Source organism: Microcaecilia unicolor, chromosome 13 (assembly GCF_901765095.1).
Source record: "Microcaecilia unicolor chromosome 13, aMicUni1.1, whole genome shotgun sequence".
Classification (NCBI taxonomy): domain Eukaryota; kingdom Metazoa; phylum Chordata; class Amphibia; order Gymnophiona; family Siphonopidae; genus Microcaecilia; species Microcaecilia unicolor.
In genome coordinates, this window is record NC_044043.1 from 26,630,494 (window position 1) to 26,647,467 (window position 16,974).

General features: G+C 46.4%; 1 protein-coding gene across 1 annotated transcript in view; it reads left to right on the top strand.

Annotated features, from left to right (window-relative positions):
* The window catches only part of TSPOAP1 (TSPO associated protein 1), an 864,237-nt gene that overhangs the window by 134,855 nt on the left and 712,408 nt on the right, over positions 1-16,974 (top strand). Inside the window, exon 5 of the mRNA XM_030186055.1 lies at positions 4,247-4,495. Coding sequence (XP_030041915.1) covers positions 4,247-4,495 — 249 coding nt within the window. The remainder of the gene's footprint in view (positions 1-4,246; positions 4,496-16,974) is intronic.

Here is a 16,974-nt window from a genome sequence, read left to right on the forward strand (position 1 = left end):
GCTGTGGACTGTTGCCTCTTGCGGTTCCCTCGTCTCGTCGTTGGCGATGGGAAAGCGGAGGGGGAAGGTGAGGGAGCTTCTCTCGGCTCCTGGGCCTTCGTCGGCATTGAGGCAATCGATTTTGCAGTTCCCCGGGACGCCACCGGGACCTCTATGCACGTCGACTCCTTCTGCAACTGTCGACGTGCCGAAGTCGATGGGAAGCGGACACGGGGTTTCTTTGAGCCCCGAAGACCGCAGGGATCCTCCACAGCCAGGAAGTGAATTACTCACCGCAGCCCAGTCAGTATCCGACACACTCGGAGCTGACAGAGGGGAGGACAGCGGCTAATTTGAGTGGGACCTCGGACTGTGTTTTCGGCCGAATTGGCCTTAAAGGTACTGCCGCAAGGTATTGTTAATAGACTCTCTCGTACCGAGATCCCACCACACTCCCTTTTGCCATCAGGGGGAATAAGCAAGCCCTCTATTGTGACACTTGAGTCACTGTGGGATATGGTATATAACACCCACTCCTCTATGCAAAGTATGCTAAAAGAAAATACTAATGATATTAAAACTCTTTCAGAATCAGTTCTGATTCAGGCACAGGTGACAGCATAGCAGTCCTCTAAGATTGAAAAAGTGGATACCAAAATTCAAGAAATGGGGTCTTTGGAATCCGCTTTGGTTAAGGACAATAATTTCTTACATAAACGTTTGGAATACCTTGAAAACCAGTCTCGGAGACTTAACCTTCGGTTTCTCAATTTCCCCAAGTCTCCCTTAATTCCTTCAATAGAGATGGTGAAAAAATATATGATTGACATTCTGGGAATGGACAAAGATTCATTGCCTCCCATAACTCGGGCCCATTACATCTGGAATACTAGGGGGACATTGGGAGACCCCCCTAGACGAGAAATGGGTGAAGAAATGATCCTTCCTTCCTGGAAAGTTCACTGGATGTGATTACTCATAGGACTACAATGTTAGTCACTTTTGTGCTGGAGCCGGATCGGAATGCAGTGTTAAGATTTTCCCTGAGGCATTTAGATGAACTGTTTATGGGCTCCAAGGTTAGGATTTTTCCTGATCTTTCTAGGCCGACACAAGTGAGACGTAGGGCCTTTTTGGAACTCCGTCCCAGAGTAGAAGCCTTGAAAGCTAATTTTGTTTTACGTTTTCCTTCTATATGTACTGTTCTGCTTGAGGGCAAACAATTTCAATTTGTAGACCCTAAACAGCTTAAAGATTTTCTAGACGCTAGAGTTGAAGTGACTGTTACATGCCCTCCTACATAGCAGGCTGGAGTCTGAACTTAGAGGCAGTAAGTGTGTAATAATAATCTAATATTTTTGCTTTTTTTTCCCTTTTCTTGGAATCGTTTTTCTTTAGTTTTGGACAGAAAAAAAGTGTTTATTGTTTCCTTATATTACTTTGTGTAAAGAATTTCTTTTGTTATTTGAATGTGAATTGCATAATCACATTGTTGTGTGAACTATTAAATGATTAATAAAGGATAATAAAAAAAAAAAAAAAAAAAGATTTTCAGAAGGCGTTTGATAAGGTCCCTCGTGAAAGACTACAGAGGAAATTAGACGGACATGAGTTCGGAGGTTGTGTCTTACTGTGGATTAAAAACTGGTTGAAAGATAGGAAACAGAGAGTAGGGTTAAAAGGTCAATATTCGCAATGGAGAAGGGTAGTTAGTGGGGTCCCTCAGGGATCGGTGCTGGGACCTCTACTTTTTAACATATTCATAAATGACCTAGAGATGGGGGTAACTAGTGAGGTAATCAAATTTGCTGATGACACAAAGTTATTCAAAGTCGTCAAATTGAGGGAAGATTGTGAAAAATTACAAGAGGACCTTATGAGACTGGGAGACTGGGCGTCTACATGGCAGATGACATTTAGTGTGAACAAGTGCAAAGTGATGCATGTGGGAAAGAGGAACCCAAACTATAACTATGTCATGCAAGGTTCAGCGTTAGGAGTCACGGACCGAGAAAGGGATCTAGGTGTCATTGTTGATGATACGTTGAAATCGTCTGCTCAATGTGCTGCTGCGGCTAGGAAAGCAGATAGAAAGTTGGGTATTATTAGGAAAGGGATGGAAAACAAAAATGAGGATATTATTCTGCTGTTGTATCTCTCCATGGTGAGACCGCACCTTGAGTTTTGTGTTCAATTCTGGTCGCCGTGCCTCAAAAAAGATATAGTGGAATTGGAAAAGGTGCAGAGAAGGGCGACAAAGATGATACAGGGGATGGGACATTTGCTTATTTCCGATCTGAGGAAGAAAGGCAACCTTCGAATGCTAATCAAGAAATGTATTAAGTTATGTCCAATAAAAAAGGTATCATCTTATTTTCTTTTCCATGTTTTATTTTGTTTGATTTCTATTGATATGGCGGGGGAGGAAGCCGAGGCTGCTCCTGGAGACAATGTATATTCCAAAGGAGTATGGAGGGCTGGGTTTGCTGAGTATACGACATTTGGTAGTTCCTAGCGCCATGAGGCATATCAATGACTGGTTCCGCAACACCTCAGACTTTTCAGCAATGACAATAGAGCTGCGGCTGTTTGATACCTACCACTTCAGTAGCTCACTGCACGGGATGAGCAGGGGGGTACTACGAATTTTCAATATTTTGCCGCTGGCTCAAAAACTTGGAACTGGGTATGTAAACTACATCAGTTCTCTTCCAGGCGACCTCGCTGTTGCCGCTATGTGGGAATCCAGAGTTCCCACTGGGATCGCTTCACAAAACTTTCAAACGATGGAGAGAACGAGACACGGTCTATTTGCAGCAGATACTAACCCTAGAAGGGAAACTCCAACCATTTACAGTATTGCAAGACCTCCAGCTATTAACTCCAAAAGAATTCTTTCACTTTTGGTAGCTGCTTCATTACACAAAGAGCCTACCGTGGAAAGCGCTGGCTGAGGATGTACAGGAGGAACTGCCCTCGGCTTTTTCCCTATGCTCACAACAAAATGTTCCCCTGCGATACCACCATCAGCACATTAAAGATATCACCCCAGAGCCGGACTATGCAAAATATGCTGCGGAGTGGGGGAGAGACCTTTCAATTGAAGTGACTTCAAGTTTGTTTAAGGAGCATGTTTTAGCGGCTTACAGAGTGACTCCACTATCGGCGCATTGGGAATTACAGTACCGTTTTGCGTTCAGACTCTATATCCCTCCATGCTGGGTGTTCCGCATGGGTGCCTTTACTGACGGCACATGTCCTTAAGTGTAAGGGAGATGGAGCGACTCTGAGACATATGTTCTGGACCTGCCCAAGGGTGAGACAATTTTGGAAAATCCTATTGGAACAAATGTCTAGAATGTGGGCGACAAATTGGAATTATGCTCCGTTACTCTTGTTTGGTAAGCCCAGCCTACAGGCCTCAAGGCCAAAGGGATATATAGACTTTGTGAAGCGAGCTACAGTAATAGCTAAGAAGACTATATTGGTAGACTGGCTCTCCCCAAGCGGCCCATCCATCCAGAAATGGAGACTGCAAATGGTGCAACTTTTACGTATGGAGAGACTGATGTTCCAGGCGAAGCGCCCTCAGACAGTTTCCACTCCAGGTGGGGCCCCTTTATAGACACGCTGCCCCCCCAGGGCCAGAAGCCAACTGTTGAATATGTGACTTGGTTAACTTAGAATGGTTTTGACCTCTTGGTATATTAAGATGGGGAGGGGGGGAATAGGAAGAGGGGGGAAAGGGGTGGTATAGGTGGGTGGGGTATAAAGGTTAAGTGTTTGTAAATGGTCCGATACAAAATCTGTTTATTATACTTGAGCTGATGTATACACTTTGGCTGTAATAAAAATGATTTAAACATAATTAATGGGAGGGAAGGGTGTATAGAGAATTAATGGACCTAGGGTTGTAGAGGAGGGAGAGAAGGATGCTGAGAGAACTGGACCCTGGGGGTGGGTGGATAGAAGGGAGAGATCCAGTTCTCACAGAAACCCACCTGTCTTTCCTTGAAATTGGTTCCTACATAAGCAACTATATAGAACTGAAGGGGATTCCATGCAGTGAAGATGATGGGGACATTCTGTGGATGCTTATAGCATGTGATAAGCTCGGAAAGTTTTTAAAAATACATTCTAGTCCAGTTTTCCACAGAACACCTTAGTAAACATTGCCTTCAGTAAACATTGCTTTAGCAGAGTAAATGACTTTGAAAATTGCCCTTTCAATGTTAAATTTTTTGTATTGTTTCTGTTTGTGCTCTAGCAAGTCTCAAACAAGCTGCATCTCAGCAATTTTGATCATCTTTTGCGAGAGTCTCAAAAAGAAGTGCTACGGTTACAGAGACAAATTGCAGTAAAATATCATCTGAGAGAGTCCTTCCACACATCAAAAGCTGGTTCTAGAGAATTTTTGCCCTCCGCTGCAGTGTGCACATCTATCACAGTCCCAGGCATACATATAGATGAGTCCATTGTGATGCTGTCAAAGCCATCATTTGGAAACAATGTGAAGGTAAGAGATTTGGAGGGGCATTTTCGATTTTCAGTACGACGTCTTACGGTCATTTTCAAAAAAGAAAAATGTCTGTTGCTTTATTTTTTAAATACTGTTTCAAACAAGGTGTTGTGCTTTGGATGTTTGGGTTTTTCTTTTTGGTCTATTTAAAAAAAAAAAAAAAAAACATAGAGATTCGTGCCATCGGGATGTAGGAGGAGCCAGCATTTTTAGTAGACTGATCCCCCAGACATCCCGGGAGAGCTGTGCACTTAATAAAAATGTTCCCAGGTACACATCTTACCTTTGCTCCCTTATGTTGTCCTCTGAGCCCTCCAAAACCTGCCCAAAACTCCAGATTGTACACAACCACAATAGCCCTTATGGGTGAAAGGGGCACCTATATGTAGGTACAGTAGGGTTTTGGTGAGTTTGGTAGGGGTCAGTTTCCACCACAAGTTTGACAGGTAGAGGGAGATATAGACCTTAGTCCCCTACTCCATAGTGCCCTGCACTGACCACTACACTACTCCAGGGACCTGCATGCTACTCTAATAGACCTGACTTCAACATCTGAGGATGTCATAGAGGCTGGTAAATCATGTTTTTATTCATATTTTTGGGGGGTGGGAGGGGGGTATTGGGGGGTCACTCTGATTCCCTACAGTGGTCATCTGGTCATTTACGGCACCCCTTTTTCGTTATAGAAATAGGTCTAGCTCAAAATGTCATTGTTTTAGCCCTGACCTTTTATTGTTTTGTTCTATGTCTGAAAAACCACATCTCTCCCTTAACACAATATGTCCCCTTGAGATTTGGACATACTGCAGAAGATCAGCATAGATAGACATCTGAAAAACAAGTTTTTAAAATACTGATTTGGTCGTTTTTGTGAGAAAACATCCAAATGCTACTTTATGCCACTTTTTAGACGTTTTTCTCTTTTGAAAATTAGCACCTTGGTAACTTAGATTTTTGATAAAGAATATGTGCAGAATAAATACAATTGTTTTTTCTACGTGGGGAGAGAAATAGTCTCTCTTCATGAAGCTGGTAAAAGAATCATTTGAACCGCTACATGACTAAGGGGTAAAGGGGCACTCGGAAGATAAGGCCATAGCAGAGAGATTAAATGAATTCTTTGCTTCTGTTTTCACTGAGGAAGATGCCAGAAATGGTATTCAATGCTGTTGAGTCAGAGAAGCTGAAACAAATCTCTGTAAACCTGAAAGATGTAATGTGGCAATCTAACAAATTAAAGAGTAGTAAATTGCCTGGACTGGAATTTGACCTGGCTCGGCCACTGTTGGAAGCAGGAATACTGGGCTAGATGGACCATTAATATGACCCAGTATATCTATTGTTAAGTACTTATATGGGATCTACTGCATCTGCTTTGCCCATCTGAATTATCAGATCTTGTGTCTTGATTCCTTCATTGGTCAGCCAACATAAGATTAATGTGCATTTTCTGACAAAATATAGCAACGGCACCTGTTTAAGTAATATGACTTCTGTCTCACTTTGATGCAGAGGATTGTTAGAACTTTATTGGGAAGTTTTGCAGACTCATTTGTCTTCTACTGAGTGAAGACATTCTCTGCAACTGACCACTACTTTTCTAGGCCTTTGCTCTTTTTGTTGTTTGTCAGTGCCCTTTTCCTCCTTGTTCTTACAATTCCTGCCCTTTTCTTCCTTTTGTTCAGCTCTTTTGTTCTGGTTCCTTTTGTTCAGCCCTTTTGTTCTGGTTCAGTTTGGGGCAGACTGGGAATTAGTACTATTAACCTTCATTTGAACAACCAACATTTTTTTCTCCTATTTTAATCCTCCCTTGCCCCCAACATCCTGGACAAGATAACATATAGCCTGGTCTCTTCATAAACTTGCAGCCATGAGCCTCAAATTGGCCATCAGATATTTTATGTAGTGGCTACTACTCTTTTTCTACACCAGATATATAAACACTACCTTGACCAAAGTCTGAAATCTTCCAGTGGCATAGTAAAATATAGTAGGAAGTTCTGAAAGCCAAATTAAAGATCTTGGGTAGAAGGTTGAAATTCAGATCCTCTAGGGGATTTTTCAGAAATGCTTCCTGTACACGTGCAGTGCCCAAGAGGCAGGCAGAGCTCTGAAGCCTTGTGTGGTTGAGACAGTGTTGCAGAGATGAGAGATTTAGATTTGTTAGAAACTGGGTAACATTGTGGTGAGTGGGGAACCTATTCTGAAAGGATGGGCTCAACCTTAACTGAGATGGAACCAGGCTACTGGGACTAATATTTAAAAAGGAGATGGAGTAGCTTGTAAACTAGAACAATTTGGGGGTGGGGAGAGTGAGGTATCTTTGAAGGATAATATCAAAACCGGGAAGTTATGGAATCCTTATAGGTTTCAACAAAGATGAATGAAACCCAAGAGTCCTTAAGGAGAAAGTAGAGTAAAGATTGCAAAGTATCCCTGTCAACTACTTAGCAACTTTCAGATGGAAAGAGAAAAAACAATTTTGAAATGTTTGTTACAAACAGAGGTATAGCCAGACCTCGATTTGGGAGGGGGGGCACATTTTGCCCTGCCTTCCCACCACTCTCAACCCCCATCGCAACCCCCACATATCTGGGCTGGCAGGAGTCTTCAAGCCCCGCCAGCAGTATCTTTGTAATCTGTTGGGTTGGTCGTGAGCCCTTGGGCCCTGGCCGAGGCCAACAGAGCGCCAACCCAGGCCAAGGGGAGACTGACCCACCACCACACACCCCAGCTACACAATACCCCTAAGCTACCCTCCCCTGCAGACCTCAGGAAGAAAGGCAAATAGGCATACAGGCGGGCCTAGCGGCCGAACCGGAACCCAGGAACACAGAGCCACTCGTGCGGTCCTCACGGCCGAACTGGAACCCAAACACACACAGGGAGGGGTGAAAGGACCCAGAGGGCCCCCCTCGGGACCCAAAGATGCCAGTTACGTGCTAAACACCAGCGATAGGGCAGAAGGAGTAACAAAGGAACCAGAGCGGGGCCACACCCTCCCAGGGGACCAGCGCAGGATAGGGGAACTAAATACAGGAAGCCCCTATAAGCCAGAGACAGGAGCAGCAAACAAAAGAAAAACCTAGGCCCCAGCCAAAAGCCAGGGAACAGACACAACAGAAGAGAAAGGAAATCTCTGACAGAACACCCAGAAGACAGAGGCAGAGCCACAGCACACAAGGGGTTAAACTTACTGAGCTAGCAGGCAGGCGCACTAGGGAAATCCTAAAATAAACAGAAAGAAAGCTCCCGACCCGGAGCACAGCCCCCGCTGAACAAACACACAGCCGGCTTCCCACTGAGAACTGCACGCAGAGAAGGAGAGCCCAGCTGGAGGCAGTGAGCTGATACAGCTCCAAACACACACGCTGCAACCAGCTAACACAAACAGGGGCAGGGAATAGGAATCCCTAAACAGAAACACAGATCAAAGCCAGAGCACAGAGCACGTTCTGACTAAGACCTGCACAGCTTTCAGTCACAAGGAGATATAACGCCAAAGCAGGAAAGGCAGGAGGAAGCAGGCTAAAGTACACCCCCTGACGTCAGTCAGACCCTGCCAGCCAATCAGGAGTGAAGTCCACCCCCTTTCCCCTGCCAAACCGGCAGAATTATAACAATCTTCTTGTAGCGATATTCAACGCTGTGCTACCTGCCCCACTTTTCCATCACAATGCTCATGCTCAGTTTTAGTGAAATTAAGCATGCTTAAAGCTTACACATACTCAATTTTACCACAACTGAGCATGTGCGCGGGGGAGGGGAAAAGGATAGCAGCACGGTACTGAATATCGTTGTTGGAAAGCTTCTGCTGGTCAGGATTCCATAGCGTCCCACAGAGACTGGTGGGTTATGTCCCTCTGCCAGCAGGTGGAAATAGAGAGAACTTCTGAGGTTCACTATATGTGGTCATGTGCAGCCACCCAAACCTCAGTATTCTCTCTATCTAGCAGCTCTGGATTATGGGCTCCTCTCCTGTTCCCTTGGGCCGAGTTGAGCTTCCCTTAGGGGGTTGAGGGCTTCCGTTTGTGGTGAGCAGGGTATACCTGGTGGTGCCAGCTCCCTCCCTTACTCCCCTCTCCCTTCCCCCCCCTCACACTCCTGCCAGACCTCTTCTCTGCTTCACGTGAGTCAGTGATTCTTCTGTTGAAAAAAAAAAGATAGGAGCGCTCACAGTAAGCAGGGCGCAGTGAGTGGACTTTCCTTCTCAGCGAGGGTGGTCTCCGCTGGTTATTGGAGCTCTGGCCTCATGGCAGCACTCTTAGAGTCAGTTAAGCGCTGCTCCTGGTGTGCGTACTTCTGGTAGCGCTATAGCAATAAGTAGTAGTAGTAGGAGCCGGAGAGCAGTGTCAGGAGCTTGTACAGCCTGCCTTTGCGGCTCCTTGTCAGGGGAGTGAGCTTTGGAGGGGCAGGACCGCTCTGTGCAGGTTGGGGAGTTGGCAGTGGCGTTACCGGCTTTTCGGGGTCTCTCTGCTTTCCATCCGCCAGCAGATGACTTTGGCGCCATTTCTCCTCGAGAGGCGCTTCCTCTGTTGGTGACTGTCGTTCCTCCCATCACTCTTTTTTTTGATGGGTTTGGGAGACAGCGGGGGAGTGCTGGCTGTTGGTTTTTTGCGCCCTTCTTCCCGCGCTGTTGCACTAGGACAGGGCTCTCCTTGTGCCATTTTGGATGCTTCTGCACAAGGTGCGCTGCGGTGGGGGGGGGGGGGAGCTGTGGGTGCAAGGCCTTCAGCCGTGGCGGAGTCTACAGTAGCTCCTCCGGAGATTGCCTCCTTTCAGATGGAGGACAAGGAGCTAGAATCAGCTGCAATGCCGTTTGCCCCTGAATTTGTACTATTAATGCATAACGCTTTCCTTCTCAAGCGCGCAGGGGGTCCCCCTACAGAGGCCCCTCTGGGTGAGGTGGTCTCTTCTCCTCCTTTGGTAGCCAAGCGTCCGCGTTTCGAAGCGCGGGACCTGGATGATATTTCTGAGATTTCGGAGGTAGATGATGGTCAGTTTTCAGGAGTTTCCTGATTGGCCAAGTCAGATTCCCTGGAGGAGGGAGAATTGCCTACGGAGTACATAAGTAATGCCATACTGGGAAAAGACCAAGGGTCCATCGAGCCCAGCATCCTGTCCACGACAGCGGCCAATCCAGGCCAAGGGCACCTGGCAAGCTTCCCAAACGTACAAACATTCTATACATGTTATTCCTGGAATTGTGGATTTTTCCCAAGTCCATTTAGTAGCGGTTTATGGACGTCCTTTAGGAAACCGTCCAACCTCTTTTAAAACTCTGCTAAGCTAACCGCCTTCACCACTTTCTCCGGCAATGAATTCCAGAGTTTAATTATACGTTGGGTGAAGAAACATTTTCTCCGATTTGTTTTAAATTTACTACACTGTAGTTTCATCGCATGCCCCCTAGTCCTAGTATTTTTGGAAAGCATGAACAGACGCTTCACATCCACCTATTCCACTCCACTCATTATTTTATATACCTCTATCATGTCTCCCCTTAGCCGTCTCTTCTCCAAGCTGAATAGCCCTAACCTCCTTAATCTTTCTTCATAGGGAAGTCGTCCCATCCCCGCTATCATTTTAGTCGCCCTTCGCTGCACCTTTTCCAATTCTACTATATCTTTCTTGAGATGCGGCGACCAGAATTGAACACAATACTCAAAGTGCGGTCACACCATGGAGCGATACAATGGCATTATAACATCCTCACACCTGTTTTCCATACCTTTCCTAATAATACCCAACATTCTATTCGCTTTCCTAGTCACAGCAGCACACTGAGCAGAAGGTTTCAGCGTATTATCGACGACGACGACACCCAGATCCCTTTCTTGGTCCGTAACTCCTAACGTGAAACCTTGCATGACGTAGCTATAATTCGGGTTCTTTTTTCCCACATGCATCACCTTGCACTTGCTCACATTAAACGTCATCTGCCATTTAGCTGCCCAGTCTCCTAGTCTCGTAAGGTCCTCTTGTAATTTTTCACAATCCTGTTGCGATTTAACAACTTTGAATAACTTTGTGTCATCAGCAAATTTAATTGCCTCGCTAGTTACTCCCATCTCTAAATCATTTATAAACATATTAAAAAGCAGCGGCCCTAGCACAGACCCCTGAGGAACCCCACTAACTACCCTTCTCCATTGTGAATACTGATCATTTAACCCCACTCTCTGTTTCCTATCCTTCAACCAGTTTTTAATCCACAATAGGACATTTCCTCCTATCCCATGACCCTCCAATTTCCTCTGTAGCCTTTCATGAGGTACCTTGTCAAACGCCTTTTGAAAATCCAGATACACAATATCAACCGGTTCCCCTTTGTCCACATGTTTGTTTACTCCTTCAAAGAATTGAAGTAAATTGGTCAGGCAAGATTTCCCCACACAAAAGCCGTGCTGACTCGGTCTCAGTAATCCATGTCCTCGGATGTGCTCTGTAATTTTGTTTTTAATAATAGCCTCTACCATTTTCCTCGGCACTGACGTCAGACTCACTGGTCTATAATTTCCCAGGAGGGAAGAGATGATCCTACGGCGGCATGCTTGTTTCGCCAGGAGTAGCTGCAGAGCCTTATAGTGCGGGCTGTGGATGAGGGTCTCTCCTCTTCAGCTGGCCCCTCTATTATGTTGGGGACCAAGCGGCCTCCCAGAACGTTTCATATTCATAAGGCCATGAAGGTTCTCATTGTAGCTCAATGGGACGCCCCTGATGTGGGTCTGCACGTTGCGAGAGCTATGGTGTGCCTCTATCCACTCCCCGGTGGATTTCTTAATCACGGCAATCACTAAGAAGACTACGTTGCCTGTGGAGGGTGGCTCAGCGCTCAATGATTCTCAGGACAGGAGATTGGAGTCTTCCTTGAAAATGTCATTTGAGGTAGCGGCGTTATGCTTACAAGTCGATTTGTGGTTCTTATGCAGCCAGAGCGTGCCTTTCTTGGGTGCAGAAAGTGGGAGAAAGAGTTGGTTCAGGTGTTGCCTTTGCTGGAAGCGGACCTCGCTTACCTGGCGGACTTGCTTTACGATGTCCTTTGTGCTTCGGCCAAAGGGGTCTCCCTTTCAATCATGGCTCGCTGGTGGTTGTGGCTTCGTCATTGGCCAGCTGATACGGCATCTAAGTCTCATCTTGCACGTTTGCCGTTCAGAGATAAGCTTCTTTTTTGAGAAGATCTGGACGAGATTATCAAGGATTTGGGGGATTCCAAGGGCTGTCGTTTGCTGGAGGATAAGCCTAAGTCTGGCTCTCATTCGGGTTCTTCCCATACCCATTTTAAAGAGGCCCGATTGGTATAGGTTGGGCAGAGTCAGTTCTTTTGTGAAACAGCGGTTTCTTCAGAAGCAGCAGCCTTTTCGTGGTGCTCGCCGCCCCGGCGGCACTTCCTCCAGACCCTGGGACATGTACCCAATTATGGGGTCTTAACCCATCTCCCGTCGTTGATAGGAGGACGTCTGTCCTTTTTTCTGGGGGAATGGGCCAGGATGACTTCAGACGAGTGGATCTTGGAGGTAATAAGAGACGGTTACAAGCTGGAATTCTGTCGGCCTCTAGCAGAGTTTTTCGTGGAGTCTCATTGCAAAGTCCCTCGGAAGAGGGCAGCGGTCAGAGACACCCTAAGGACCGTGATCAGGCTAGGAGCGGTAGCTCCTGTCCCGGTGGAGCAGCACTGCTTTGGTCGCTACTCCATTTACTTCGTGGTGCCCAAAAACAGGTCCTTTTGACCGGTGTTCGATCTCAAGGGTGTAAACAGGGCCCTACAAGTGTGTCACTTTCGGATGGAAACTCTCTGGTCCGTTATGGCTGCAGTTCAGCCAGGAGAATTCCTGACCTCCCTCGATCTCAAGGATGCTCATTCCCATTTGGCCTCCTCGTCATCAGTATTTGCGTTTTGCGGTGCTTTCTGTTTCAGGCTCTGCCCTTTGGTCTGGCTACAGCTCCCAGGACCTTCTCCAAGGTCATGGTGGTGGTCACAGCTTTCTTGCAGCGAGGGGGAGTGCACCTTTACCTGGACGATTGGCTGATATGGGCACCTTCCTTGCAAGAGAGCATTCAGGCAACAGAGAAGGTAGTCAGCTTGCTGCGCTCGGGTTGAGTAGTCAACTTGGACAAGAGTCACTTGGTGCCTTCTCAATCCCTGGAATACCTCGGGGTGCGGTTTGACACACCATGAGGTATTCCAGGGATTGAACACTGGTGCAGTGTTCTTGCCGGAGAGCCGGAAGTTGAAATTCTTGTCTCAAGTACAGGGGCTCTTACGGATGCCAGTGCCCAGGGCCTGGAATTATGTGCAGGTTCTGGGTTCCATGGCAGCCACGTTGGATGTATTTCCATGGGCCAGGAGTCACATGCGGCCTCTTCAGAGGTCGCTTCTGAGCCGGTGGTCTCTGTCAGAGGATTACACAATTCGCCTACCCTTGGAACCAGATTCCAGACTAGCCATGTGTTGGTGGCTCAACTCCGACAAGTTAGCTCAAGGGATGCCCCTCGCAGTTCCGGATTGGGTACTGGTGACCATGGATGCCAGCCTTTCGGGCTTGGGGGTGGCATTGCCTGGGCCAGACAGCTCAGGGCGCTTGGTCCGCAACGGACGCTTCTTGGTCCATCAGTTGTTTGGAGCTGAGGGCGATTCGCCTGGTTCTCCAGGCTTTTCTCTCAGTGCTGAAGGGAAGACCGGTTCGGGTTCTCTCGGACAATGCAACAGCAGTGGTGTATGTCAACCATCAGGGGGGCACCAGGAGTGCTCCTCTGGCCAAGGAGACGTCGCTTCTCTGCATTTGGCCGGAACATGACTTGCCCTTGATTTCGGCGGCTCACATTGCGGGGTCCTTGAACATCGAAGTGGACTTCTTGAGACGGCATGTGCTAGATCCGGGGGAGTTGGAGCTCTCCAATCTGGTGTTCTCACTGATAACGGATCGGTGGGGAGTTCCTTCGATGGATCTAATGGCACGGGGTTCCAATGCAAAGGTTCAACACTTTTTCAGCAGGGGCAGGGATCCCCTGTCCCAGAGCATCGATGCGCTTCTCCAACAGTGGCCTTAGTCCATTTTGCTGTATGTGTTCCTGCCGTGGTCCATGGTAGGCAGGATCATAGGTTGAGTAGCTCATCACTCAGGGTGGGTGGTTGTGGTGGCTCCGGATTGGCCCTGGCATCCGTGATATGCAGATCTAGTTTGCCTTCAAATCGACAATCCATTGCGTCTGCCGATCTGTCTTTGGTTGTTGCGTCAGGGGCTGATCACCATGGAGGATCCCTCACCGTTTGGTGTTAAGGCCTGGCTATCGAAAGGGCACGGTTAAGGAAGAAGGGATACCCTGACAGGGTGATTGCTGCTATATTGCGAGCTAGGAAGCGTTCCACTTCTATGGCTCTGTCCTCTTTGTTAGCTGCTATCTTGGCTTTTTTACAGGATGGTCTCTAAATGCCTATCATTGAGCTTGCTCAAGGTTCAGGTGGCTGCTTTGGCATGCTTTTGGGGACGCCTTCAAGGAGTCTCTCTTGCTTTGCATCTGGACATTGTACGCTTCCTGCGGGGAGTAAACTATCTTCGTCCGCCTCACATCTTTGCAGCGGCTTTCCTTTGAGCTCTTGCCACGTTTTGTTATTGAAAGACCTGACACTGAAGTCGGTGTTTTTACTGACTATTTCTTCAGTGAGGAGAGTTTCAGAATTACAGGCTTTATCCTGTAGAGATCCCTTCCTCCATTTTATTGAGGCAGGGGTTACACTGTAGACTGTGTTTTCATTTCTGCCCAAGATTGTGTCGCGCTTTCATATGAATCAACAGTTCTGTCTTCCAGCCTTTCTTAGGGAGGACTATCCTACAGAGTTTCGGGCACTGCAGTGCCTAGATGTGAAATGCACTCTCATCAAAGGAGGTTACGAACGAATTCCATCGCTTGGATCATCTTTTTGTACTGTTTGCGGGTCCTAAGAAGCGGCAGCAAGCCTCTAAGCCTTCGGTGGTCCATTGGGTCAAGGAAGTTATTGCTTTTGCTTACATCTCGTCGGGGAAAGATCTGCCTTCTCAGATTAAAGCTCATTCCACTTGGGCACAGGCAACTTCGATGGCTGAGTCGAGGTTGGCCTCATTAGAAGAAATTTGTAGGTGGGCCATTTGGTCGTCCATACATACCTTTACGAGACACTATTGGCTGGATGTTGCAGCGAGGGCTGATGCCGCGTTTGGGGCTTCTGTGCTGGAAGCTGGGATTTCTGTTTCCCGCCCTACTTGAGGACTGCTTGAGTACATCCCACCAGTCTTTGGATTGATCTGTGGGACGCTGTGAAAGGTAAAATTGTTTCTTACCTGATAATTTTCTTTCCATTAGTCCTGACATATCAATCTAGAGGCCCGCCCTGTATTTTCTGATTTCTGAATTTCTTGTTTCGTGTTTCTGGTTAACAGTTACAGGTTCCGGGTTATTTGTTCAACATTTTCGAGCGAATCTCTTACTTGCTGTGAGCTGCACAATTTCCTCCCGCTTTGGTGGTGGCAGGGTTTCATTGCTTTCTGTGAAGACAGGAGAATAGGACTGAAGTCGTTGTGGCTTGATGGTCCACAAGGCTTTATCGACAATACTGAGGTTTGAGTGGCTGCACATGACCACATATAGTGATCCTCAGAAGATCTCTCTATCTGCACCTGCTGGCAGAGGGACATAACCCAGCAGTCTCTGGATTGATCTGTCTGGACTAATGGAAAGAAAAGTATCAGGTAAGAAACTTAATTTTACTTTGGGGACCGCCCGCCAGCCAAACCAGCAGTCTTGGGGGCCCAAAATCAAAATTGGCTATGCCACTGGTTACAAGTTCTAGAAGTCTAAATAACAAAATAGTTGAGTTAGAGTATATAGTACTAAATGAGGAGGTAGATATAATGGGCAAATGAGAGACCTGGTGGAAAGAGGACAGTCAAAGGGACACTGTTACCAGGATGCAAATTATATCACAATGGATAGGGTGAATAAAACTGGAGGGGGTGGCAATATGTATGTTAAAGTTTGATATACCTCTTGGCTTATGCAAGTCACATATAGAAAAAAATAACAAGGAACTCCATAAATTGGTAGGAAAGTCTCAAATCCATACATACACAGACATCCATCCAAGACAAATAAGAAAACTCCCAGGCAGCTATGATAGTGTCCTATCCACCATAAATCTATCCATCAAATGTATCCTAAAAAATCAGTTTTCAGTAGTACTTTAGCTTTTCAAACTATCCTCAGTATGAATGGAAACAGGAAGTTTGTTCCTCAATAAAGGTGAGAATTGGGTGTACAAAATAAAAGTTCAGCAGGAAATGAATAGCAAATTGGAATCCTTATGGATAGGAATTCCATGTGCGAAGGGAAATAGAATACTGGGAAGGCTATACTACTGTCCGTCAGATCAGAATGAACAGACAGATGAAGACACATTAACAGAAATTAGTAAATCTAGTAAACTTGGCAACAATATATGGTGATTTCAGTTACGGTAAGGATCGACCATGAGACGTAGAGGAACAGTCTATCCCTACGACCGTAAAACACACAAACCAAGGAGTAGGGTAGGTAGGCTCTTCCAAAGAACACAAGGGAGACACTAAGATGCTGTATGCAATGTTTTTGACACAGCAGCTGTGTTTCAGCACTTAGGCCCTGCCTTAGGATTCTAAAAAAATGCACATAAGTAAAACAACACATACATAAATAAGTGAATGATAAACATATCAATTATATAAAAAAAAGGAACAATAATAAAAATAGAAATTAAATGACCTTCATACATTCAATAAATGAGGAAAATACTGCATATGAACAGATTAGACAATAAATGAACAAGAAAAAGACAAATCCGCATAATACAAATAAGATATAAACATGTAAAAATGTATAAATATGGCATCATGGCTAAGAAGATAAAATATGAAGATAAAATGTAATTCTCCGAGGACAAGCAGGCTGCTTGTTCTCACTGATGGGTGACATCCACGGCAGCCCCTCCAATTGGAAACTTCACTAGCAAAGGCCTTTGCTAGTCCTCGCGCGCCGATGCGCACCGCGCATGCGCGGCTGTCTTCCCGCCCGAACCGGCTCGTGTTCGTCAGTCTTCTTTTGTCCGCGCTCGGGACGGTCGTTTTTTGCCGCCGTTTCGTGCCTCTCAAGTCGACCCTCGCACGTCTTCGCGATTTTCGCTAAAAAAAAAAAAAGAGACCTTGGTCTTTGTCCCTTCCCGTGTGTCCAGTTTGTTTACCTGGCGTAAGTTTCCTTTCACTTTCGGGGTAGGCCTTTTTTTGTGGCCTCGGTACGGGTTTTTTCTCTCTCCCTCATTTTTGGTGCCCTTCATCACCATCGCGAATTTTGATTTTTCCTGCGTGATTTTTCCGCCCATGTCATCGAAGTCTCCCAGCGGCTTCAAGAAGTGCACCCAGTGCGCCCGGGTAATCTCGCTCACTGATAGGCACGCTTCGTGTCTTCAG